This window comes from Crotalus tigris, unplaced genomic scaffold, assembly GCF_016545835.1.
Source record: "Crotalus tigris isolate CLP2741 ecotype Arizona unplaced genomic scaffold, ASM1654583v1 scf7180000017741.1442986301:2390832, whole genome shotgun sequence".
NCBI classification, from domain to species: Eukaryota; Metazoa; Chordata; class Lepidosauria; order Squamata; family Viperidae; genus Crotalus; species Crotalus tigris.
Window position 1 is genome coordinate 346,373 of NW_024096608.1, and position 24,348 is coordinate 370,720.

The 24,348-nt window shown below is 46.6% G+C and overlaps 2 protein-coding genes across 15 annotated transcripts in view; one reads left to right on the forward strand and one right to left on the reverse strand.

The window, feature by feature from the left end:
* ZNF280D (zinc finger protein 280D) overlaps positions 1-9,234 on the reverse strand; it is a 16,098-nt gene extending 6,864 nt beyond the window's left edge. For 5 of the 10 annotated variants that reach the window (XR_005556340.1, XM_039339954.1, XM_039339965.1 and 2 more), the window contains exons 1-13: positions 8,734-9,234; positions 7,052-7,203; positions 6,578-6,643; positions 6,192-6,487; positions 5,660-5,753; positions 5,032-5,172; positions 4,680-4,783; positions 3,774-4,000; positions 2,969-3,126; positions 2,148-2,248; positions 1,892-2,038; positions 1,219-1,353; positions 137-477 (exon numbers count right to left, since the gene is read on the reverse strand). Coding sequence is in view for 9 of the 10 variants with exons in the window: in XM_039339954.1 (XP_039195888.1) it covers positions 137-477; positions 1,219-1,353; positions 1,892-2,038; positions 2,148-2,248; positions 2,969-3,126; positions 3,774-4,000; positions 4,680-4,783; positions 5,032-5,172; positions 5,660-5,753; positions 6,192-6,487; positions 6,578-6,643; positions 7,052-7,203; positions 8,734-9,203 (2,432 nt within the window). In the remaining variant the exon portion in view is untranslated. The other 5 variants (XM_039339961.1, XM_039339960.1, XM_039339959.1 and 2 more) reach the window with 5 other exon arrangements.
* The window catches only part of TCF12 (transcription factor 12), a 111,142-nt gene continuing 95,897 nt past the window's right edge, over positions 9,104-24,348 (forward strand). For all 5 annotated transcript variants that reach the window (XM_039339968.1, XM_039339969.1, XM_039339970.1 and 2 more), the window contains exons 1-2: positions 9,104-9,246; positions 9,357-9,429. In XM_039339968.1, the coding sequence (XP_039195902.1) occupies positions 9,163-9,246; positions 9,357-9,429 (157 nt within the window). In that variant the 5' untranslated portion in view covers positions 9,104-9,162. The remainder of the gene's footprint in view (positions 9,247-9,356; positions 9,430-24,348) is intronic.

A 24,348-nucleotide genomic window follows, 5' to 3' on the forward strand; every position in this document is an offset into this window, starting at 1 on the left:
CACAGGTCAAGCCGTTGTTGGGTAAGATTTGCTTAGCTTAAACTGGGGGTGCCAGATGCAGAGGTTGTTTGGACCTGCAGAAGCCCCAGGTGCTTGTAAGGTTTCTAAATAACTTCTATTGATCCCTGAGAATTACCTGAGGTTATTTAGTGCTGTATTTGCAACCTTTGTTTTCTTGCTGCTGCTGCCGCCGCCGCCGCCGCCGCCACCACCACCACCACCACTGCTGCCGCTGCTGCTGCCACCGCTGCTGTTCTTGCTTCCCTCACAGCTGCTCGTCCCCAGGACCTGCTTCTTCTGCACGCTCAGCGGCTTCAGCTTGGACTTTCCCTTGCAACTAGCAGTCAGCTTGTTCTGAGCTTTGCTGTTTGCTGTTTTGGTTCCAGGAGACAACAGCAAGGTGGACGTGTTTGTGCTTGCAGGGGACGCTGTCACAGAGGCAGGTTGAAGAGATCCAGCAGAAGCTCTAATTGTAACCTAGAATGTGAGACTCTTTCAGTTTTCTCTGCCTCACAAAAGCCAGCGCTGATCTGCTTGCTTGGATTTCAAAAGGAATTTGGGCAATCCTTGTTTTTTTAATATGCAAAGTAAAAAGTAGCCACAGCACAAGACTGCAATGTCCTCTGAACGCTGCAGGGGAGCTGGGTGGCTGAAGGTTCTCCATCCAACCAGCCATCCAATTTCAGCAGAGCAAGAATAAAAGCAAACTGTTTCTTTCTCTCTCTTCCATTCATGCTTTTTTCTAAGGCCTCAGCTTCCACACGTATCACCCACAGAACAGCCACATTCCGAGACAAGATCAGGACTAGCTGGATCTCATTGTCAAACCAAAAAAGAGCTAGAATCCAATCATCAGTCTGCTACGTAACAAGCAACAACTCCCTTATCTACTCAGAGCAAGACTCCAGAAAGAAGGGAATGGATATGATCAAAAGAATCCAGAGATTTTTGATATCAGATTGACAAGTGAAAAGCAAATTAAAGAAACTATTTCTTCCATGAGACACCACCATCGTCATCCTGAAGAAAAGCACCAGGCATTTCCTAGAGCACAGGCTCCCAAAGAGGCCGCTCAGGCCACAGCCCATGTCCTGTTCCCCGAAGGGAGTGGCCAGACGAGCCCCTGGCTTCAGCCTCTGGCTGAAGAGGGCACCTCTTGGACAGGCCGAGGGAAAACCTTCCTGGGCTATTCACACAACGCACCGGCCACCCACTTACTTTGGTTCCTGGAGGCAAGCCCTCCAACTGTGCAGGTTTTTTGAATGTCCGATGATGCTGAGATTTGTGGTCCAGTTTTTCTTTGCAGGTCAAGAACTGGAGTCTACATTTGGTACAGCGATGTATTCCTTTTTTCTTTAGGAAAAGAAAAAAAGGCGGAGGTATAAGTATGTGGATGTTCATCCCAGAATAATAAGACAGATCACTGAGCTACGTTTTAATAATGCTGAATTCACAAATGGTCTAATGCCACATTGCAAGAGGATCTGAAAGTGTAAAAATTGTGGCCACTTGCAACAACACCTACAGAGTAACAAGTAAGGACATTCAACATTCAACTAAGCTGGAAAGCACGACAGCCTCTCATCCCCCGTTCTTTGCTAGAAAAGGAGGAGTCCTGTTGTCTTCCCAGAAACGCCTCTTAGCCATATTCCCTGAAGCCTCCTGCACTTCAGCCATAGTCAGTGCCTTGCCCAGCATTAGCCATGCCCAAAGGTTTCCTGGGCAGGCCGCTAGGCAAGATGGGCAGCAGCCCCAGGCGCTGCACAGGACAGGCAGCTGGGGGAGCAGCATGACAGCCATGTTCCGTGGGGGGGGGGGAGGAAGTACTATGGGGTGGGTGTCCACTACTCTTTGCTCCCCACTTACCTTCCTTAAAGGTTACAAATGTTACCTGATGCCTCATAAAATGGTGCATATAAGGTGCCCCAATTTTAATAACTTTAAGGCAAAATGGGCAAAGCAGGTTCTTTGTGTTTTCATGAATGGATCTGAAGTGTTTTTCCACATCCGAAAATGCTGACGATCTGTAATTGCAAACCTAAATATCAATATAAAGAGGAAGAGGGGAATATTTACTTCTAGCATCTCTTCTTAGGAACAAGAAGACATAGACAAACATGTGCACATAAAAAGGGGGGGGGGAGTACCTGGCAGACATAAGGCATTTCCCCAGGCTTGTGATTGTCTTTCATATGCTGCAACAGAACTTGCTCAGTTTCAAAAGAGAGTTCACAGATTTTGCAAATAGCTAAAAAAGAAAATAAGCAGCAGCTGAACGTTTTAAAAAAATCAGAATGCTGGAGTGACACCAAACTGGCACCTGTGACTCAGCTAGGACTCTCAAAGGGCACTTTATAACCCAGATGGTCATTACCTTCTGGCCACATTTCGGCAGTTTGTGGGCTTCGCATTTACATCCCTGCATCCCACTGAAGGAGCCCAGTCCAGGTATGGAAAGGAGCTGAATTCCTTCAGCTGGTCCCCAGAGATGAGAGGCTGTGGAGAAGTTGCTGTGAGGTGGGATGCCTCAGATAGGTGGGAGGCTCTGGGAAGGCCAGTGCAAACTGCCCACAAGTGTAGGGGGCTGAAAATCCTCCAGGATGGCGGTTGCTGAATGAATCAGTCACATGACCTCTTGGTTAATGACTGAGATTCGGTCCTAACTGTGGTCATAAGTCAAATTACTATCTGTAATTTGACTTCTAAGTGAAAGTAGACTCCTGAATATTATTCACACATAGATAGGATAGGTTAATTGTTTTAATTAGTTGAACTATCATATCTACGTCAGAAGCTGTATTTACTTTAAAAGTTCAGGCTGCGTTTGATATTATTGCTTTCTCCACCAATGTGCAGACGCTGAGAACTTCTGAATTTGGTTTAGCCACAAGTCTACCAAGATCCTTGTCTATGGACTATCTCGTATCCCCCTACCCACTCCCCATCTTTCCCATCCAGAAGAACTCACTGGAGGACTCGTGAGGCGTGTGGGTGCTTTCAATGTGGCACTGCAGCTGAAAGGGGGTAGGAAACTGACGGTAGCAGTGCTGGCAGGTGGTGTGGCTTTCCCAGCTCTCACTGTTCTGCTTCTCAAGCTCCAAATGATGCTTCATGTGATTCATAAATCTAAGAAGAACAGTACACAAGTCAAGCAGCTGCTTTTAAAGGGAAACCTTTAATTCCACGCACCAAGGAAGGGATAGAAGGTGCCTGCTGTTTGGCACATGGTGTCAACAGATACCCCTCTGGCTGCTGGCTCTAGGGAAAACATTTGCATAAATAAATGGTTAAATTCCTCTGTCAAAAGTGAGTGGAACCCAAAGGACCAGAAAAACGTAGATTAAAGCATGTTGGCACAATCACTCATCCATTTGAAGCAGATGAAAACTTGCAGATGAAAACTAGAGAGACTTAAAAGATTCCAGGTATGAACCAAAAAGGTCAGGAGGCCCCAAGGTTGGACAGCCAAAGGGGTTCTGGCACTCCAATTATGGAGGATTCAACTTCCATTCTCTTTGAGACCTGGCAATTGGCAGAACCTTTTGATTCTCCAAACATATCCACCTTAATTGTTAATATTTAGATCTGTTCAATTCTCGGCTATGATTCGTTTGGATTTATTTAGCAGAACTCTTTGAAGGAATGCAAAATCAGCTCTGCTAAAATTAAAAATAAACAAGAACGACACATGAAGCAAGGTAATGCTTAGGCCTCCACTCTGGCTGCCCCTAAGCTCCCATGTCAGAGCTGTGCCTCTTCCACACTATAAATACCTGATGTTGCTTTTGAGGACTTTCATGCAGCTGGCACACTTGAAAGTCGTGTGGGTCTTCTGCTCCTGGCGCACCTGCTGGAGGTTCCCCTCGTGCTTGCCGTAATAGAAGTCGTTAACCAACATGATCAATTTTCCTTTTTCTGCTTCAGCAATTTTAGGTGATATACCTGAGCAATCCATTTTGGTTATTCCCGGAAAGGCATGCACCATTTCAGGACAGCAATACTGAAAAGGCCAACAACTAGCATGAATTTTGAACAAAGGCATTTGCTGAATTGTCAAGAACAGCAAAGAAGTTAATCAAGATGTCTTCAAATCAAAATATCTAGCAAAATCAGATATCTTGAGTTCAGAAGACTATTAAAAAAATATCATCAGTATTTATCATAAATACTGATAACCCCAAATTCACAGTTAACAAATTAATATACCACCATGAAAGGAAATTATTCCTGATTGAGGAAAAACAGGCTGAAAATTAAGACCAGTAAGGGTGCAAACAGAACACAATGTCACAAAGAAATCTCTACAATCAAGACAGAAAAATCACAAAGAAGAAATAGGTTTCAAAGAATTTTCCACTCTTGAATTTCATCTGAGACTTATTTCAGCTAGGGAAGTTCAGGAGTGAATTTAGTGTGCATTATCTCTGGAGTGGGAACACATACTCATCTCAGACAAAAATGTGGCAGCTAAACAAGTTATTTTAAATGGTATATGTGAAAGGCAAATGGGAGAAACCTTTAAAAACCACAAGAAAATGCAGTCATCTTTACTTATATACAATTTAAATACTGAAATAAAACTGAATAAAACAGCCCTAGATTTTATCATGTCTAGAAATACCAAGTGATTCAAGGTTACATTTATAACCATGTCTTACTTCCATCCCAAATATATTTACCTTTATATGATTTTTCAAAGGCTCCAAAAGGTTAAAATGAATATTACATTTTGGGCATGCCTGTGGAAAAGGGGCTCCATTCTTAATATTACTTGAAGCAGCGTCTGTGGAAAAAGAGAATGGGATATATTATTATTTAATGTGTGTTTGAATATGTGAGGCAGATACATTAAATTCATTATCCAAAGGCATCCTTTAATCCATCTGACCATTGCTGGAAATGAATGTAGCCTTCCATGGATTCCCTCAGATCACAAGGTTTGATGCCCTTCCCCTGCTTGTATTTCACAGCAGTCTTTAAAACACCTTCAGACAAGATTCCTCCCAAACAGGACATCCAGCATGTTCTTACCTTTTTCATGGAGGACCAGGTCATCTGGAGGTTTAACGGAGGAGAGGAGAGGTGACTCACTCTCAGAGCCTGTTTCATTAGCCTTGGCCTTTTTGGGAATGATACTACTGGCTTCAGAAGCGGAGGGACGCTTGGACAAGCCTAGAAATGTTTTAAAATTTAAATGTAAGTAGCCTTTTATAGCCATTACTTCTCAGTCTCTCAAACCCCACATCATGCATAAATGCATAAAATCAATCCACAGACACAGCTCATGCTGCAATCCAAGTCATCTTTTCTCAGAAGCCACACCTACCTTGTTCAGCAGGGCTCCCATGCTAGGAAGCCCCTCCATGCCTTATTTCAAAGCTATTGCTATCAAGAAGAGCATTACTCTGAGATATGCACTCAGCTTTCCTTAGATGTTCACACAATATTTGATGGTCCCTAAGAGCAAACCCCACTCCTTACCAGTACCAATCAAGTTACCTAGCTGGCTAATGAAACTTCTCCAAGAAAACCCCCAGGCTCAGAGGGCACCAAGGACCCTTCAGTCCCCGACTAAACATTATGAGCCTGGCCACCCATTTTTTAAATCCCTTTTTTGCCTCAAACCACAAGCAAAATAAAAAACCTGACTTGGACACACCTGCCATGTTCATGGGTGATCCACTCTGGTATTGTGACCCTCCTGAATTCTGCCTTACGCCAAAGGTCAGGCCCGAAGTTCTATCTGGGGTCACCTGTGGAGGATGCGTTCAATAACTCAGCAACAGGACTCTTTGATTCTACAGCAATTTTCTGTTGCTGTAGAACAAGGGTGTCAAACTCGCAACATCACGTGTCGCGGCTTTTTTGCCATTGCCAGCAATGGGGTGGCCGTGGTTTCTTTGTGATGCATGCGGCCCTTGGGCTGGCAGTTTGATACCTCTGCTGTAGAAACACTTCAAAAGATTCACACACGGAGCACCCACGTTTACTCTTTTAAGTGCTCCATTCAGACAAGATGCACTTTCTGCCAGGTCCTTCTCCTTTCCAAAGCCCCAGAGGGACTCCGACTGGCCCAGAGTCCTCGGGGCTCAGAACACAATTATCTCCAGGACACGGCAAGCAGCAGCAACAGCAGTACTCACAGGCTGGGGGACTGTGGCTGCTGGTACATGGGGCAGCTCCAAACCTACCCGGTTCAGTGCAATAGGCTGTGCTGTTACGGTGGCCACCGGCCTGGACGTAGATGGCGCTGACGTAGGAATATGGAGATTCCGTGACAAGGACTGGGTAGGGGCAGATATATTGACAGGCTGGGAGATCCCAGCATTGGGTTTAGCTTCCTGCGGTGACGAACATTCTGAAAGTGGCTTCTGCAAGACCTGAGACGATCCTGAGATGCTGCTGATGCGTGGCTGTGGCTGAACAGCTAGGGTACTAGTTGCAGGTCTGCCTGAAGAGTGAAACCCTGGAGAAACAGCCACAGCACCTGCCACAAGAAGCAGGAAACAAAAAATTACAGTTAGACTCAGAAGCTTTCAGAGACGTCAACGTTTGGCATCACTGGAGAACATCATACCTCTTTTGGGGGCACCATTCTGCACTCCAACTCGTGATGAATTCGTGTTAACTCTGTTCAATATATCTGTTAAAAAATGATCATTGCTGCTTTCAGAAAACAAAGGAGGAGGAAAATATGCTCAAGGGAATTTATCAATACAACCCTAGAGAAGGAAAATAACATCTCACTGTGAAGTTGCACTAATTCTTAAAAGGTTTGCAGTCTTCTCATTCCTGAAAGAAGCTGCAGAATTCCAGCAATTGTTCCAAGAAGGGATCCAACAGCACCGTAACCAATTATCTCAGTTTAACTACAATACATTTATGCTGATTCCTGCCAGTCAACAGGATTTTTGAGTCAACCTGTTTAGGACAGACATGCAAGTTAAGCTTGACTGGCCTATTAGCAACTCCAAGGCAGCCTGCGGTGACTAACCTTGAAGCTTGCTCTTCTTCCCCTTGTGTGCCCCCCCAGTTCAAAACAGCCCCTTACAGGTATTGGTTGGTTTGGAGCTCAAGAACTCCCCAACAAAGATAGGCTCGTCATCATCGTCGTCGTCATCAACAACAATGGGGTTTGCTTTCTGTTGCCAGGGTTCAAGCTCTTCCTCTTCGCATTCCATGAAAAGCTCTGCCATTGTGGAACTAGAGAGGGAAAATAGTAGCAGGTGGAACAGACCACTGTCATGAGTGCCCACCAGCTGTTCTGTTCCGGAAAGATGCCCTGGTTCTGGCATGGTTGCACTCCTTGCTTAAAGCTTTGGTTTGCCCAACTACAGGCAGGCCAAGAAAGGGCACAGATGGCCCGCAGCAGATGCCAATGGCTGCATCTTCACAAAAAGAAACCCAAAGGCTATTTTCTCTGCTTCAATCCAGCAGACCATGCTTTAACCTAGAGTGTAAAAAAGTTTTGGGGGTTCGGAATCATGAAAGCCAGTGACTTTAACAGATAACACAACTGTTACCAATAAGAAAGTTCGACATTATAAGAGGCAGCGCCAATCATCCTAAGAGCAAAAGGATTTTCCAGGAAAGCCCTTCGGGCAGAGGGGAGCAGTGGGGGGGGCGGCAGGGAGCCACTCGGCCTTCCCTGCTCCCTTCCCCCATCATCTCGGGGGAAGAGCGGTGCGCGGAGGGGCCTCCGCGGGCGGTTCCCTTCCCTTCCGGGGTCACTCGGAGGGAAGCCCGCTGCCTGCAAGCACCGTTCAGCCCCCTCCCTTTCCCGGGGAGTTCCCGGGCCTTCCCATCCAGGCTCTGGCTTGGACGAAACCGTGCCCCCGATCCTCCCGCCAACACATGCGCCCTCGCCCGCCTCGCTTTCCCCGCCGATTCACCCGGGAGACCCAAGGGGCCGCCGCTCCCGTCCCGGCAGGGCTACGGCGGCCGCGGCCCTGCTGGGGAAACGGGAGCACCCTCTCCGTTACTCCCCGAGCCTCCCGGGCGACGACGGCCCCGTCGACCGGGCTCACTGCGGCGGGAGGAGGCCGCGCTCCATCCAAGATGGCGGGGCCGCCCGGGCGCCCTCCCCCGGCCGGACCGCGCGGGGCGGCGGCGGAGCGCTTACCGGGGGCAGCAGCAGGGCGGAGGGCGGGACGCGCGGAGGCCCTCCCCCTCAGGCGCCCCACGTGGCCGATCTGCCCGGACCGCGTCCCTCCCGGACCGCTCGGGGAACCCGGCGGAGGCGCTGGCCGGTCCGGCAGGCGGCTAGTAGGAGCGACGCAGCCGGCAACTTCCCGCGCGCCCAACCTGCGAGGCCCCAGCACGTTGGCATGCGAACCGCCGCGCCTGCTCTTTGTTTCCCGCGCGCGGTCGAAGGGCGTCCGTAGAAACAGGGACCCCTCCCCCACCCTCAGCTGGCCGGGCCTGCGAGGAGGCTCCCGAAGAGCGCGGGGGCGGGGCAGGCGACGCAGGCGCGGCAGGGCGGGGGCTCTCTGGGGCGCCCAAGAGGTCCAGCCTGAGGGCCGCCGCCGCCCCTCGCCGCGATCGCTCCGGGCAGAGATCAGCGCGCAATGCGGTCGGGGGGGGGGCGAGGGGAGCACGGCAGCTCCTGAAGAGGTCGGGACCCTCGATGCGGCTGCACCACGGAAGGCCCCCGAGTCTGGCAAGGCGCCCGGCAGCCTCCGCGGGGCGCAGACCTGGCCTCGGCTGCATGCGGGAGAACGGCGCCTCCCCTACCCTTGCCCGCCGCAGGCCCGGTCTCGGTGGCGTCGCCTCTTTGCCGCGGCTTCTTCGCCGCCGCCCTGGACAGCGGCCCCGCCAGCCCTTCTCCTGCACTGCTGGCGCCGCGGCGGGCCGGCGGTGGGCGGGGCCGTGGGCGGGGCAAGGCCAAGCCCCGCCCCGCGCGGATGGATCCCGGGCGGTCGGCGCGACGTGGCGGTTCTTCGGCATCTCGACAGCTCGCCTGGGGAGGCTGCGCTTTCCGCCAGGGCCGCGGGCGGGCTGCAAGAGGAAGGTGGCCCCGGCTGGGGCGGAGCGGAGCGGCCGCCTTGCCCGCTTCTCGCGGCCCAGCCGCCGCGGGGGCCCTCGGAACGGGCGGCGGGGCGAGGGCGGCCTCTCTGCTGACGGTCGGCGCCCGTCCCGCAGGCGGCGGAGGAGGAGGCCAAGATGAACTCGCAGCAGCAGCAGCAGCAGCGCCTGGCCGCCATCGGTACCGACAAGGAGCTGAGCGACCTGCTGGACTTCAGCGCGGTAGGCCCTTTGCGGGAGGCGGGGGCGGCTCCCCACCCCGGGCCCGCCGCGCAATCCCGCTGAGGAGCCGCGTCTCTCTCTCTCTCTCTCTCTCTCTCTCCCTGCTGCAGATGTTCTCGCCGCCCGTGAACCGCGGGAAGGCCCGGCCCACCACGCTGGGGAGCAGCCAGTTCGGCGGGGCAGGTGAGGAGGCCCTGCGGGAAGGAGCCCCGCGTGGCTGCAGCCGGTCGGGCGCGACGGGCCTCGCCGCGGCTCGCTTAGCGGGCTGTGGGTGCTGCATTGGCGGAGGCCGTTCTGCCCCGAGTACCCGTCGGGGGGCTTCGGCTTTGGCCGGCGTTGGATGTTCAGACCGCCGCGGCCCTTCCGCAACCGGGGTGCCAGATTTCAATGGCTCCTGAGGTAACGCGGGGAGAAAGCGAGCGGGGCCGCGGGCAGCAGCTGGAGGGTTGCGTGGGCGGGACGAGAAGCGCCTCCTCGGGCTGCTTTGGCCGGCCGAAGAGAGGCTTCTCCCGTTGCTCCGCTCGGGCTTCCCTCCGGGCCTTTCCTTTGGGATGAGGTGGTTTTCAGGGGTTTTGGGTGGCCCCATAAACGGATCCAAAGAATAAACGCTCTCAGATGATGAAAACCGTTCATTGTGGTTGCCCCGTGACCTTGCCCCCTTGGATCTGGGCCTGTTGGGGTACTAGTCCTTAATGAGGCTTAATCTCGCTTGTTGGTTTTGCTTTTTGGCGCTACAAAAAGCATGGCTTAGTCTGGTATTCTTCAACGGTGCAGCAGCAGCACCCCAAAAGTCAGGGGAGGACGTCTGGATCTTTCCAAGGAACAAAAGCCATGAATGCTTGGTGTGAGGGCTAGGCAAGAAGACATATGCCAGCCCTATAGGCAGCATGAGAAGCCAGAGACTGAGGGCCGAGCCAAGGGAGGACTAGGGGTGCTGTCAGCACTTGTTCCCTCTGCTCATGGACCAAATGGGGGAGCCAAGGCCAGAGCTAGTTTGGATTGAGACCTTCCTTTGCTTTGGCAAGCCTGGTAGTTTTCTTCCAAAAGTGGTGACCCCCCCCTCTTGCTTATGACCCACCACCGGGTCCCAACCTAGTTTTACAACCCATGACAAATGAAGCAGAAATACTTGATCTTGTGGTCCAAATACTGTTACTAAAGGTAACCATCTTATCCCAAGTGATTGGTTGATAAACATGCTTCCGTACTATACTACTTGGTATACTAGTATGTTGAGGTAGATTTAATCATTAGTGTAAGAAGCAGAAGTAATTAATGGTAATTAGGTTTTCTCTTTTTCTTGATGCTTGAGAATTTCTTGTACTATTATCTGTCTAGAAATTGCAGTGAAAATTAGCAAAGCTAGCAACCTGCATGTGTTGGTATCCTTAGTTTTCTTTTTCCATCACTTCAATTTCTATAAAAGAACAAATGCTTCTGTTACATCAATATGTGCATAAATTTTTAACATCTTAAACGTTTTCTATAGATAATCATAAATGTAGAAGGATGGACTATTATACTTCTGATCTAATTGTAAACACAGCTTACCTTTTTGGAGGAGTTGATTTAGTAGTGATTTCCTTGCTAAATCTTGATGTTTCATATTGGTAAACTTTGTACATATGTTCTGTATGCTGAGTATTAACTAAAAATGTTGCATATTGTTCCTACTACATACAGGTTCTTTTTCACATTTTGCATAATTGATGGATTTTGTGGCTTTGAATCTGAAAATTGGATTTGACAAAAATAAGTATTCAGTTTTAGGAACATGTGATAAATATTAATACAAAGCTTACATGGAGTCAAAAACACTTTCTATTTTAAACATGGAAAAAATGCCTTTCAGCACTAACTTCCTATTCTAAATCATATCTATACAGTGTAATTTGCCTCATAAAGCTTTTCATTGTATTTTTGTATTTTTAAAACTGTAGCACAACTTTTTTTTGTATCCTTATCTTTATTTTTTCAGGTCATTGTCTCCAGTGTAGAAATGTCTTTCATATCACAACTGAATTATTCTAATTCCTGAAAATTAAATAATTTGATTTGCAGTTGGGCATATATTTATAGAACTTGATTAGTTTAGTTTGGGTCCTGAAATCGAGTTTGTTATGTCAGGTAGATTGCCAACTGATTTGTTGCATTCAAAGATTCTTTTCCTTTGAAAGGAGAAGTTGTATTTTTGCTCTGTCAAAATGTCTGTTTCTTATCCTTGTAATGCTAGGATGCTTTTGTTCTTTAGCAAAATTAGAAAACTGAGTTTTCTGCTCATTGAAGAGCATGCTTCGGTATTTTGTGGCAGGTGCTTCATGGCTAATATTTAAGAGAGTTATGTTGTCCTTTGTTTAAGTATTCCTCTTCCGTTGCAGCTCAGTTGTCTTATACAACAGATTTGCTGGTTACTCTTGTGTCTGATGTCATGAAAACTTGCATGACAACTGACAATTCTAGTATTAAATTCTTACAGAATTGTTCTCTAATACTCTAATGTTAAATAATGTTTCTTAAATACTATTTGCTTATTCTTCTGACAGTTTGACAAAATGAAATGAGCACAATATTGATTAAAATATTTCCAGTAATTCTTAGGGCGTTCCTCTAGTTCTTTATTAATAATTCTCTATTCTCTAGGGAATATTGCAAATTTGGTTGGCCAATAGGACTTAATAAAATTTACAGTTCTGCTTTTCATATTGTGCTTCAAAAGTTTAGAGCGCTAACTTTAGCACATGTGAAGAAGGTATGTGGGAATGACTTTAGGAAGCTGAGTAGCTTATTACAGACTTGAGCCATAAAATGCAGGTAATCCTTGACTTACGACCACAATTGAGCCCAAAGGTTCTGTTGCTAAGCAAGACAATTGTTAAATGAGTTTTGCTTCATTTTACAATCTTTCTTGCCACAGTTGTTAAATGAATCATTGCAGTTGTTAAGTGAATCTTGTTTCCCCATTGACTTTGTTGCAATGACCCCAGGATAGTGCACCATCATAAATACATTCATTCCAGTGGCAAAGTGTTGATCACATGACCATAGGAATCCTGCAATGGTCATAAGTGTGAAAAAGTCATGTTACTTTTTCAATGCCATGGTAACTTCAGATGGTCACTACTGTTGTAAGTGGAGAACTATCTATATTTCCTTTCAGAACTCTTTTTTTTCAACTAGTTAATTTGCACTAGAAAACAGATTAGCAAAGCAATTAAGTAGTCTTACACATAATTCTTATCAGTCTATAACAACCCAAAATTAAATTCTCAATTAGGGAATGTATAAACCTATTTCAATATCAGCAGCATTAGTTGCAGGAGTTCTGTGCCAGTGTAAACTTATAGATAATCAGGTCATAAATAACAATCCCTTGAGTTTGTTGGAATTCAGTGTCTAGATTGTGGAGTCTATGGGCCAACATAGTTGTCTGCCCAATGTAGAGTGCCTACATTCATTTCTCCTTGCTCTGTTCTAACCAATATTGTTGAACCAACCCATTTGTATGCGGCATTCTTGCTTCACTTACCCCCGTTGTTTAGAATAACTTGACTATTTATTAAAAGAATTGAAAGACTGGGTATGTGAGCAAATACAGTTATACCACACAACCAACCTTATCCTAACTCTTTAAAAATGTTTATGCACAAATAACCAAAAATAAATCACAATTGCAAATACATGAACAACCTTACGCAGATATTGAAGTCTGATTTCCATTTGTCAATTGCAGATAGGTGAAATTGTTAAGATTGCCAAAATTGTGGATTAGACAACATCACCACCAGATGGATTCATAACTGGCTGACTGGCCGTACTCAGCATCTGATCCTCAATGGAACTGCATCTACACGGAGGGAAGTGTGTGGTGGGGTGCCCCAGGGCTCTGTTCTGGGCCCAATGCTTTTCAACATCTTCATTAACGATTTGGACGAGGGGATAGATGCAGACGACGCCAAGCTGGCAGGAATACCCAGCACTCCAGAAGATAGGCTTAAGATACAGGAGGATCTAAACCAGTGGTTCTCCACCTTTTTAATGCCGCGACCCCCAACCGGTCGTAAGTCGAGGACTACCCAACTGGTCGTAAGTCAAGGACTTTCCCTGCCCGGGAGCGCCGCACATGCGTGGTCCTGCGCCGGCCGAGGCGTAACTGGCAAGGGGCAGCGATGGCGCAGGGCAACCACCGGCTGGGCCACCAGCTGGCCCAGCCCAAGGGAGGTAAGGCACCCGCCGGGCCCCACGCGGGCCAGCAACCCTCCCTGCACCCGCCGGCCTCCCACCTCCCACCCCTGGCCCTCTTTTACTTACATTTTTAGTAGTTGCTCAGCAGGGAGGAGTGGAAACTTCCAGACAGCTCGCCTTCGCTGCAGACAACTTGCAGCACCATTTGCAGAATGGGACTTTTGGCGGGCTCAGCAGGGCAGAGACAGCCTGGACAATTCCTATTGGCTTTTGAAAGCCAATAGAATTAGACTCTATTCAAGAGAGTCTATTCTATTGGCTTTCAAAAGCCAATAGAATAAAAGGGAGTAGCACAGCTAAGGAAAAGGGGAAAAAATGGCGGACTGCGTTTGGCGACCCCCGTGAAATGGTCGTTTGACCCCAAATGGGGTCCCGACCCACAGGTTGAGAACCGCTGATCTAAACAGATTTGAACACTGGGCGCTATCTAACAAAATGAAATTCAATGGTGAAAAAAGTAAGGTTCTACATTTAGGCAAGAAAAACCAAATGTATAGGTATAGTATAGGTGGTACCTTGCTCAATAGTCGTAACCGTGAGATGGATCTTGGAGTCCTAGTGGTAAATCACTTAAATATGAGCCAGTCGTGTGCTGCAGCTACCAAAAAAGCCAACTCAGTGCTGGGCTGCATTAACAGAAGGATAGAATCAAGATCACATAAAGTATTAAGACCACTTTACAATCCCTTGGTAAGGCCATACTTTCCCTTTTCACTTCTACTAGCTCATATCATCACCATCATGCCTCTTTATCCAGGTTCATCTCTTTTTTTCCCTCTCCTCCTCACAAAAACTCACTAGTTGCAACAGCTTCCATTTCTTGAAAGTGGCTGGTTTGTTTGCAAAAGAGGCTGACTGATACTTGCAGATGGGTTCAACTGATTTTGTAAACAGATAAGCTTTGAGAGGCAAATAATTTTGTTTAATTGATTATTAATTGATAGGATTATCCAGTTTTGGTCGCCACGATGTAAAAAAGATGTTGAGACTCTAGAAAGAGTACAGAGAAGAACAACAGAGATGATTAGGGGACTGGAGGCTAAAACATGGTTGCTGGAATTGGGTATGTCTAGTTTCATGAAGAGAAGGATGAGGGGGGACGTGATAGCAGTCTTCCAATAACTCGGGCTGTCACAAAGAAAAGGGAGTCAAGCTATTCTCCAAAGCACCCGAAGGCAAGACAAGAAGCAACGGATGGAAACTAATCAAGGAGAGAAGCAACCTAGAACTAAGGAGAAACTTCCTGACAGAACAATTAACCAGTTAAATAGACATAGCAAAATAATTGCTAGCATTTACCTACTGACTGACATTTTGGGGAAATATGTTTTTGAAAAACCCAGTTTAAAAAAATGGTTATATATTGTTTGCATCTTTATTGTTCAGGGGAAAACCTCGGCTCAAATATTATATGAGTAATATTTGAAAATAAAATAAATGAACAGTGATTTTTATTTCCACATGTAATATGCTTAGTCTATGTTATTTCACTTGAAATCCTATCAATTAATAATCAATTAAACAAAATGATTTGCCTCTCAAAGCTTATCTGTTTACAAAATCAGTTGAACCCATCTGCAAGTATCAGTCAGCCTCTTTTGCAAACAAACCAGCCACTTTCAAGAAATGGAAGCTGTTGCAACTAGTGAGTTTTTGTGAGGAGGAGAGGGGAAAAAAGAGATGAACCTGGATAAAGAGGAGGCAAGATGATGATGATGATATGAGCTAGTAGAAGTGAAAAGGGAAAGATTACAAGGTTAGTTGTTAGTTAGGTCTTAGATGTGTGTATCCGTATTTAATCCAGTGAACAGCCCTGCCCTCCTCTTCCAAGGAATCCAGGGTTTGTTTCTCAGAGATCTGTTAGCTCTTGGTATCTTATGATGCTAATTTCTTTCTACACAAAAGCTTGTCATATCAATTATGTAAGAAATATTCAGTTTGTCAGCAATTACTTGGGGAAAAATAACATCAATTTTCAATCAGTCCTTGAAAATATTAACAATCACCCCTTGCAGTGATTGTTACAGTGTGGGGTATTGCAATTGGGTAAACAAAGTCCTGAAGGTTACATACTGAATTATACTGGTAAAATTTCAAAACAGGATTCTTAGGCTTCTAGATTAATTCCTTCCCTGACATTTAAACTATAATATATTTGGCTGTCTAATGTTGTATAATATTTAATGCTCCTGGTTTTCCTACTCTCGTACGTTGACTAATAACTATATACAGAAATTTTGCATATTGTTCCTTAAACATGCTATACATGGCTTGTTGCATTTAGATAGTTTTCAGCCTTATATGTATGACTTGGTTTTTCATGCAGTGAAATGTTGATCAAAGAATTTTTTTCTAATAGTGCAGTATATTTTGTTTCACTTAGCAGATTTTTTAAAAAAAATCAAATGAGATGTAATTCTATATTATTGTGGAAACCAGAAATGCCATTTCAAGCAATGGATTATATACTCCTGAAAAAAAACAGTTTTCCTCTGGTAAAACAATGAAGTAAAAATGAAGTATTAGCTGTGTCCTAGTATATAGATATATAAAGTGCATTTCCTTTTAACTTCATTTAAAGTGCAGAAAGGGAGCAAGATATAATAAGCCAAAGAAATTAAGGCACAAGGTGTGTGTGTATCTCTGTGTGTGTGCATAATCTTACTATTTATATATTTATGTCTGCATATAACTTTAATTATAAAAGTATGTATTTTTTTTATTGTGAATTTTTAAAGGTTTTTACAAATAACAAAAAAAGAACAATAACGAACAAACAAAAAAAAACAACCCTCACCCAACCCCTCCCAAACCACCCCCTCCATCCCCCCCCCGAGCTTCCCAGAGCTGAATATAAGCTTAGTTAAAATTTTAAGAAACCTAAACAAATTTTAACAACTTATAAAATAGTTAATAATAAAATATATATGACATAAGCATTAAAAAAAATTCTTAAAAAGGAAAAAAAAGAAGAAAGAAAGAAGAAAAGAAATAGGAAAAAGAAAAAAAGGGAAAAAAGAGAAAACAATCTATAAAATATCAAAAATTATACTAAAATCCTTAAAATTAAAAAAAGGACCAGGGAGAGTGCAAAAAAAATGAACTTCCAAAGCGCTTTAAAAGAAAAAGGGAAAAAGAAACTTGAAAGAGAAAAAAAACTGTGCTCATTTAAGTCCGTTCTTTCTTTCCGAAAAGGAAAAAAAAAAAAAAAGCACTTTCAAAACGCCATTTTACTTTCACTCTCACTCTCCACTGAAAAAAAGCAAAAGAAAAAAAAAATCAGCATAAGCTAAAAGAGAAATAAAAAGAAATACAACTCTAACTCTAAGTAAAATCCTTTAAACAGTTCTGTCCGCTTTAAAAATCACTCACCAGAAAACTTTAAGCGCGGAGATGGTAGCGGCGTTTCACTTTGTTTCCGAAGAAACAAAGACAGCTGGGAGGCGGAGAAAGCACGAACTCCGAGGGAACACTCTTTCTACCCCCCCCCCAAAAAAATCCAGAGGGGGTTAAGAGGTTCTACCTCTATTCGTGTGGTCTCTACCCCTTCCCTTCGCCCGGGAAGGGGATTTCGAGCCGCGGGCCAGCTGATGCGCACTGTGCTCCGCAGATCTGACGCCGTCCCAGGAGGACGGCTACAAGGTAGCCGCCATCATCGTCGCTGACCACCGGAAGCTGCCAAAAGTATGTATTGTCTATTGTGTTATGCACCACTTAAAAAAATCTAACATTCAATAATGCAGTAAAAATAATGAACTTGGTAGGTTGGGGAACAGCCTGCTTCTCAATAGGAATCTAAAGAGGACCATGTTAGCTGCTATTGGTAATTTTTTTTTTACTACCAAAAACATGAAAAAGCAGTATCAATTGTTCTCCAGCATGCAGATGTAGCATCCATCGGTGGGTTATTTCAGCCTTCCTGCTCAGAGAGATTAAGTTCGAAGTTCAGCCACACCTCCTTGGGGCGGTCCTTCCCCAGTTTTAACTTAGTCTTTGCTCAGAGCAGACGCAATTTTGGTGGCTCCTCTGCTAGACTAGAGTTTGAATTAATTGATTGTATAGATAGTTATTTAAACCTACATTTCAGTTGTTTTTTTGTTGTTTGATGTCATTTGCTGTTAGCAGTTAGCAGTTTGAAGGTATTTAGAGGCAGGCAGAACCTTTAGCCAGCAGAGGTTTGTGGGCCTCTGGGGCCGATCCATCCGACTCTGAATAGCATTGAACAGCTGTTTAGCGCTAAAACGGAGCCTGAATTTGGCGCTCAGGAGCAGGTTGATTCGTCAGTTCCAGCGGAGCGCGGCTCGGTTGGGAGGCTTTGTTCTTCCCTCGTGGCCGTGAGGCTCCAGCAGGTGCAAGCATTGATCGGGATCGCAGCGGAGGCTGCGCAACAACCGCAAGTGTTTTTTTGTCTTATAGATAAGAGGGGGAAGGAGCAAGTGTTGCAGGATTCCCCAGTATTGTTGTTAGATGTTGGCGAAGTTCTCCCCGGGGCGTCGCCATTTTGCAAGACACGAGGCTTGTGGCCGCCATTTTGAATTCTGCCTTGGGCGTGGTCGCCATTTGTAGGCCTTATTACCAGTGGTATTTTTCAGGCCTGAGTAATTATACTATAGCCTACTGTGTTAGGCTCCTAAGGGGGAAACTACACAGTATATCTTGTTGACTTACCTTATTATTCTGAACAAAGGAAGAGTGGAATCAAGAACATATACACATAATACAATCTGTTTATAATATATTTGAATTACCTGTTCCTTGTAGCTCGCAGGCGCTGTTGTCAGCAGGGCCTATCCAGGCAGTTCTAGTGGACTGTCTGGCTGTTTGCCATTGCTGTTGCTCAGAGTGTGGGATCTTCCCTCTCTGACACCAGATCTGTGTATTTTTTCCCCATTCCTGGATATCTCCTACTCGGAATAACCAGCGAGTGATGGCAGGCAGTGAAACTCCTCAGACATCGCAGGGTTCTGGAGTTCCCCTCACACAACCAAACCACAGATCTTCTGAATTGAACGTGGGGGGAAAGAAGAATGCTAAAACCAAACATTTAACCACCAAGGAACCCTCCAAGGCTGCTGAGAGAGAGGCCTCGAGGAGACATCAGGCACTAGAAAAGGAATTTTCCAGAATTCAAAGGCTCAGGTCCAGTGAGGCTGGTTCCCCTGTTTCACTGGACCGGTCCCCATTTGAGCCTCCAAGTGTGCCTTCTTATGATGCCCCCAGGGCTTGGTCTCCTCAAGGGGAAAGTGAACAGGTTAGTCCCTCTTCCTCCTCTCCTTCTCATCTTCCTCCTCCTCCCCCTCCTCCTCCTTCTGTTTCTTCCACTTCCATCATACAACAAGTTCCAGTAGTCACACATTCCCCCATAGCGGCTGGTGCTCGTTCCACAGATCAGGGCATGTGGGCAGAACAGGTCCAGAGCTATATGCATCAGGCGTTCAACCAATTTATGGCTTCTTCAATGAGTCAAGGGTTTCCCCAGGCACCACCACCTCTGCCCACACCTGCATTACAGGCGGGGCGTGTTCAGATACCAGGTTCAGGTGTATCTGAAGCATCATCTCAATTAGGAGAAGGCGAATCGGTGGACATGGAATCGGTGGATATTCCCATGTCAGAGGATGAGGGGCGGCTCTGGACCCGACTCCTACAACGGGTCTTTTTGATCCATCCCTGTTCAGATCTTTACTTCTGATTTGGCCACGGAGTAGGAACCCAAACCATCTACCTCTGCTACACAAGAATCTAATCCTTTGTTTGTGGAAAAGGTAGTGGAGGAGAAACAGATTCCTTGTCCTACCATATTCCGCACTACCGTGGAGAAGCAGTGGACCTCATTGCCCACTTTGCCTTCTCCCAATAGCACGGATAAGAAACTCTTTAATGTTTCTTCCTCCTTTGACTCTCTTCTAGAGGTGCCTACGGTGGACACTCCGCTCACCTCTCTGTTCTACACATCCACAATCCCTGGAGATATGGCAGAGAATCTAAAGGCGGAGGATAAAAGGTTTGAATTTTCCTTCTGCAGATCTCATCAAGCCTTGGCATGGGCAATTAAGGCAGCAACGTCTTCGTCCTTTTTCGCAAGGACATCCCTTATGTGGCTTCGTGAGTTACAGGCTCTGATTCCCCCTGAACAGGTGCGTACTCACCAGATGTTAGGGAAACTGGTAGCTGCGTCAGAATACATGGCTGACGCTTCCCTACAGTCTGCCAAGTTCTCCGCTAGGTCCATTGCGGCCACGGTTTCTTCACGCAGACTCCTATGGCTCAAACAATGGAGGGCAGACTTGAAATCAAAGTGGCGCCTCTCAACGGACACTTATAGTGGGAAGCAGCTATTCGGTCCGGTTCTTGAACCGTTCCTGATAGAGGGGAAGGATAAGCAAAAGGTTTTGGCACACCCCTCTAAAAAGGTGGATAGAAGGCCTCAACAGGACTTTCGCAGGCAGACCTTTCGTGCCGGGGGTTTTTGGGAAGGGAGGCAGCCCTTTCAGAGCAGACAAACCTGGGATTGGTCCAGAGGCTCTCGCTCCTTCTCCCCCAGGCAGGATCGGCAACAGGACTGCCAAGGTTCTGGAACTAAAGGTCAGTTCCAGTCCAAATGTCCCTTTCAAGGGGCTGGGGGTCGCCCATTCAGGAAATCCAAGTGACGCCAGGGCGGACCCTCCCATAGGAGGTCGCTTAGCATTGTTCAGTGACACTTGGGAGGTCACCACCAATGACACCTGGGTGAGGGAGACCATAAGATACGGTCTTGCCTTAGAGTTCCTTTCCATTCCGTCAGACCATTTCATTTAGTGCCCCACCTCAAGAAACGCACAAAAGGGCGAGCTAGTGTCCAAGGCCATATCTCATGTGCTAGAAATAGAAGCCATAGAACTGGTACCACGGGATCAGATAGGAAAGGGGTACTACTCCATCCTATTCGTAGTTCCCAAGGCCTCGGGAGGTTGGAGGGCGATTCTGGACCTAAAAGGGCTAAATTACTTTCTAGCCTACAGGAGATTCAAAATGCAGTCCCTCAAATCAATTCTGGCCAGCATCAGGAAAGGGGATTTCCTCTCCTCCATAGATTTGACCGAAGCGTATCTTCACATTCCCATCCTCCCACAACACCGCAAATTCCTCCAGTTTTGTTATGCGCATCGGCATTACCAATACAGAGCACTACTCTTCGGCCCCTCGGGTATTCACAAAAATATTGGCAGTGATAGCTGCCCACCTCAGATTGATGCCGGTGCGCGTACAGTGTTACCTGGACGATATAATTATCCAATCCAGTTCTTTCCATTCCGCCCAATCGGACCTACAGATCACGATAGAGACACTGCAGGAACACGGATTCTCAATAAACTTCAAAAAGAGTCACATAATTCTCTCCACTCGGATCCTCCACCTAGGGACTATAATAGATTCCATCCTGTGCAAGTTTTATCTCTCCCAGGAACGCAATGACAGCATCAGGTCGCTCGTCCAAGGGATCCAGAGAGAGAAGGGAGTCTTGCTCGTCCAGTTGTCTCAACTGTTGGGCAAGATGGTGTCTTGTCTGGGCATTGTTCCATGGGCCAGACTGCACTCCAGAGATCTCCAGTGGTTCCTCCTTCCCTTCCAGAGACGGAACGTGAGTGCCTCAACAAGGAAGGTGAGAGTGCCACACCACATCCTGTCGTCCCTCCTATGGTGGACGTCGTCGGCATTGAACAGGGGGCCCCTATTCAAGGAACCTCCCAGGTTCAAGCTGACCACGGACGCCAGCCTATTCGGCTGGGGGGCCCATCTACAGACACACATGGCACAGGGTCAATGGTCACAGTCAGACCTTACACACAATATAAATTGGCTAGAATTGCGAGCAATACATTTAGCCCTTCGTCACTTTTCCAAGATCGTGGTGGGGAACCATGTCCTGATAATGACGGACAACGTAGCAGCCAAGGCACATGTCAACAGGCAGGGAGGGACCCGATCATGGTCCCTCATGCAGGAAGCATTGGATCTGGGGTTGTGGGCAGAGTCCAATCTGAGGTCCATCAGTGCAGAGCACATATCAGGAGAGGCGAATCGCCAAGCCGATTCACTGAGCAGGGCGACAGTCGACCACTCAGAGTGGAGGTTGGACCTGGCTCTGTTTCAGGAAATTTCAGAGTGGTTCGGACAACCACAGGTGGATTTGTTTGCCTCTGAGAAAAATTTCCCACCTCCCCAGGTACTTCACCAGGTTCCTGTCACCGGGGGCGGAAGGAACGGATGCCCTCTCCAGCCAGTGGCCGAGGGAACTGCTCTATGCTTTTCCCCCATTTCCACTTATTCAGGCTACCATTCGCAAGGTCCTTCTGGAACAGGCGGAGGTAATCTTGGTTGTTCCACACTGGCCAAGACGACTGCGGTTTGCTGACCTCGTGGACTTGTCGATATCTCCACTGTGGAAGATTCCGCCGAGCCACATATCACTCAGTCAAGGGAATCTCCAACATCCAGATGGCTTCAACTAGCCGCTTGGCACTTGAGCGGGAGAGTTTAGTCAGACAGTCCTATTCATCTGAGGTCATATCCATGATACAAGCTTCAAGGAGACCCTCCACTAATAGAGTTTATGACGCCACGTGGAGGAATTTTTGCAAATGGTGTATCACTCATAATCTTAGACCTTTAAAGGTCACTATTCTGGACATCTTAAAATACCTTTTAGAGGGGTTGAATAAGGGTCTTTCACATAGTACTATCTGCAGACAGATTGCGGCCCTGTCAACGGTCCTCACGTGTGACAACTTTCATTCTCTATCTCAACACCCGGCAGTTGCTGCTTTCCTAAAGGGGGCAATTAACACTAGGCTGATAATTAACATGGTGGACCGATAACCTTCATGGGATTTGCTGAAGGCGTTGCAAGCTCTCTCAATGACACCGTTCGAGCCCATAGGGTCTTGCTCACTTTATTTCCTCTCTTTGAAGGTTGCCTTTCTGGTGGCCATCATGTTGGCTAGGCATATTTCGGAACTGGCCACCCTCTCAGTCAGAAGTGATCTGTGTATGTTTTTGGATGACAAAGTGTTCCTTCAATTGGACCCTTCTTTCGTCCCGAAGGTCAATACATGGTTCCATAGGTCCCAAGACTTGATTCTTCCTAATTTTTGCCCTAATCCAACTCATTGTCTGGAGAGACAGTGGCATAAATTAGACGTGCGCAGGGCCTTGCGATATTACGTCAGGCGGACTGCCGCTTTTCGCAAATCGGAGGCTCATTTTGTGTCTTTTCAGTCCTCTTCCATGGGAAGGAAGGTTTCATCTTCCACCATAGGGAGATGGATTAGGGCATGTATTTCTCACGTGCACAGATCTCAATCCCTGCCTGTACCGAAACATATCACAGCTCATTCAACAGGTAGTGCAGCCACGTCAGCGGCCTGGTCTACGCAAGCCTTGTAGGGCAGCCACTTGGTCTTCTCCCTCTTCATTTATAAGGCATTATAAACTTGATAGGTTTGCTGCTGCGGAAGCTTCATTTGGCAGAAGGGTCTTGCAGCAGGTTGTCTCCTCCGAGGGGACACACGTCTAGACTGTCCCTCCCAGCAGGGACATGGGTGGATTTGGTATGTCCCACTGGTGGATGCTATATATGCATACTGGAGAAGGGGCGTTGTCTTACCCGAACGCCTTTTCTCAGCATGTAGATGTAGCATCCACACCCACCCTTAACAGTCAGTCTAGGCAGGTGTAATTGCAGAAGGAGCCATTGCGTCAGACTTCGTCATCTTTGCTTTGCCTCATTAAAACTGGGGAAGGACCGCCCCAAGGAGGCGTGGCTGAACTTCGAACTTAGTCTCTCTGAGTAGGAAGGCTGAAATAACCCACTGGTGGATGCTACATCTACATGCTGAGAAAAGGCGTTCAGGTAAGACAATGCCCCTTCTCTTAAAGATATAGCAGCAGTACCTGCAAGAAACAAATGCTTAATGAAATTATTCCCAGGATAATTTTTTATTTATTTGAATGTAGAATTGGGACCTTTGCAGCCATCCCAACTAAACCAGACTGAAAAATGACTAAATGAACCAATTTTACTTTATTGTAAGGTTTATTGGTTGTTTTTTGTTCTGGGAATTTTCTTTAGCAGAATTACTTTATGATGCTACATGGTTGATTATCTAGTTATTTGGGCTAATTTTAAAATGTTTTTGGTTGAATTTAATGTACATATGTGGAGTTCTTTTGTACATCAGGATGGGAAAGTGTTCTATATATTTAAATAAAAGTCCAAATTTTTGTTACTGGAAAATATGTAAAGAAGCAATTAAAAAGGAAACGTTGCTCTTTGGCTTTAAATGTTTTGACATTAAAAGGCTTTTGGAAAGCCTTCTTAAATGAAAGAAAATACTATTATCAGGTATCTTGAAGACTGAGAACTGAATCAGATTATTAGTGTTTGCTGCAAATTTCAACTATTGAAAAACAAAACATTTTAAATTATTTTTACATCTCTGCATATAAATACTTGCCAAAGTGAATTATGGTACACAAAAGTGTCCAGCCCTCCAGGCTCGACATAGACAGGTGGGGGGGAGGGCGAGGACGGCACGCAGGGCAGAAGACGCCAACGGCAGCCAGTGCCGATGAAACCACCCAAGTCCAGCCGCCAGCAAGCTCGGCTGCCAAACAGCTGATAGGCGGCAGCATCCCAGTTGCGAGCACTGGTGGCGTTTTTCTGGGCCGCGGAGCAGCTGAGAGCTCCGGCGGCGTTCCTTGGGACATTCGCCATCCGGGCTACAGGCAGAGCTAATGCCCTGTAGCTGGCTGGGGACGAAGATAAGGTCTGGAGCTGGCTGATTCTGGAGCTGGGTAGGACGGGGGCATGCAGCCCGG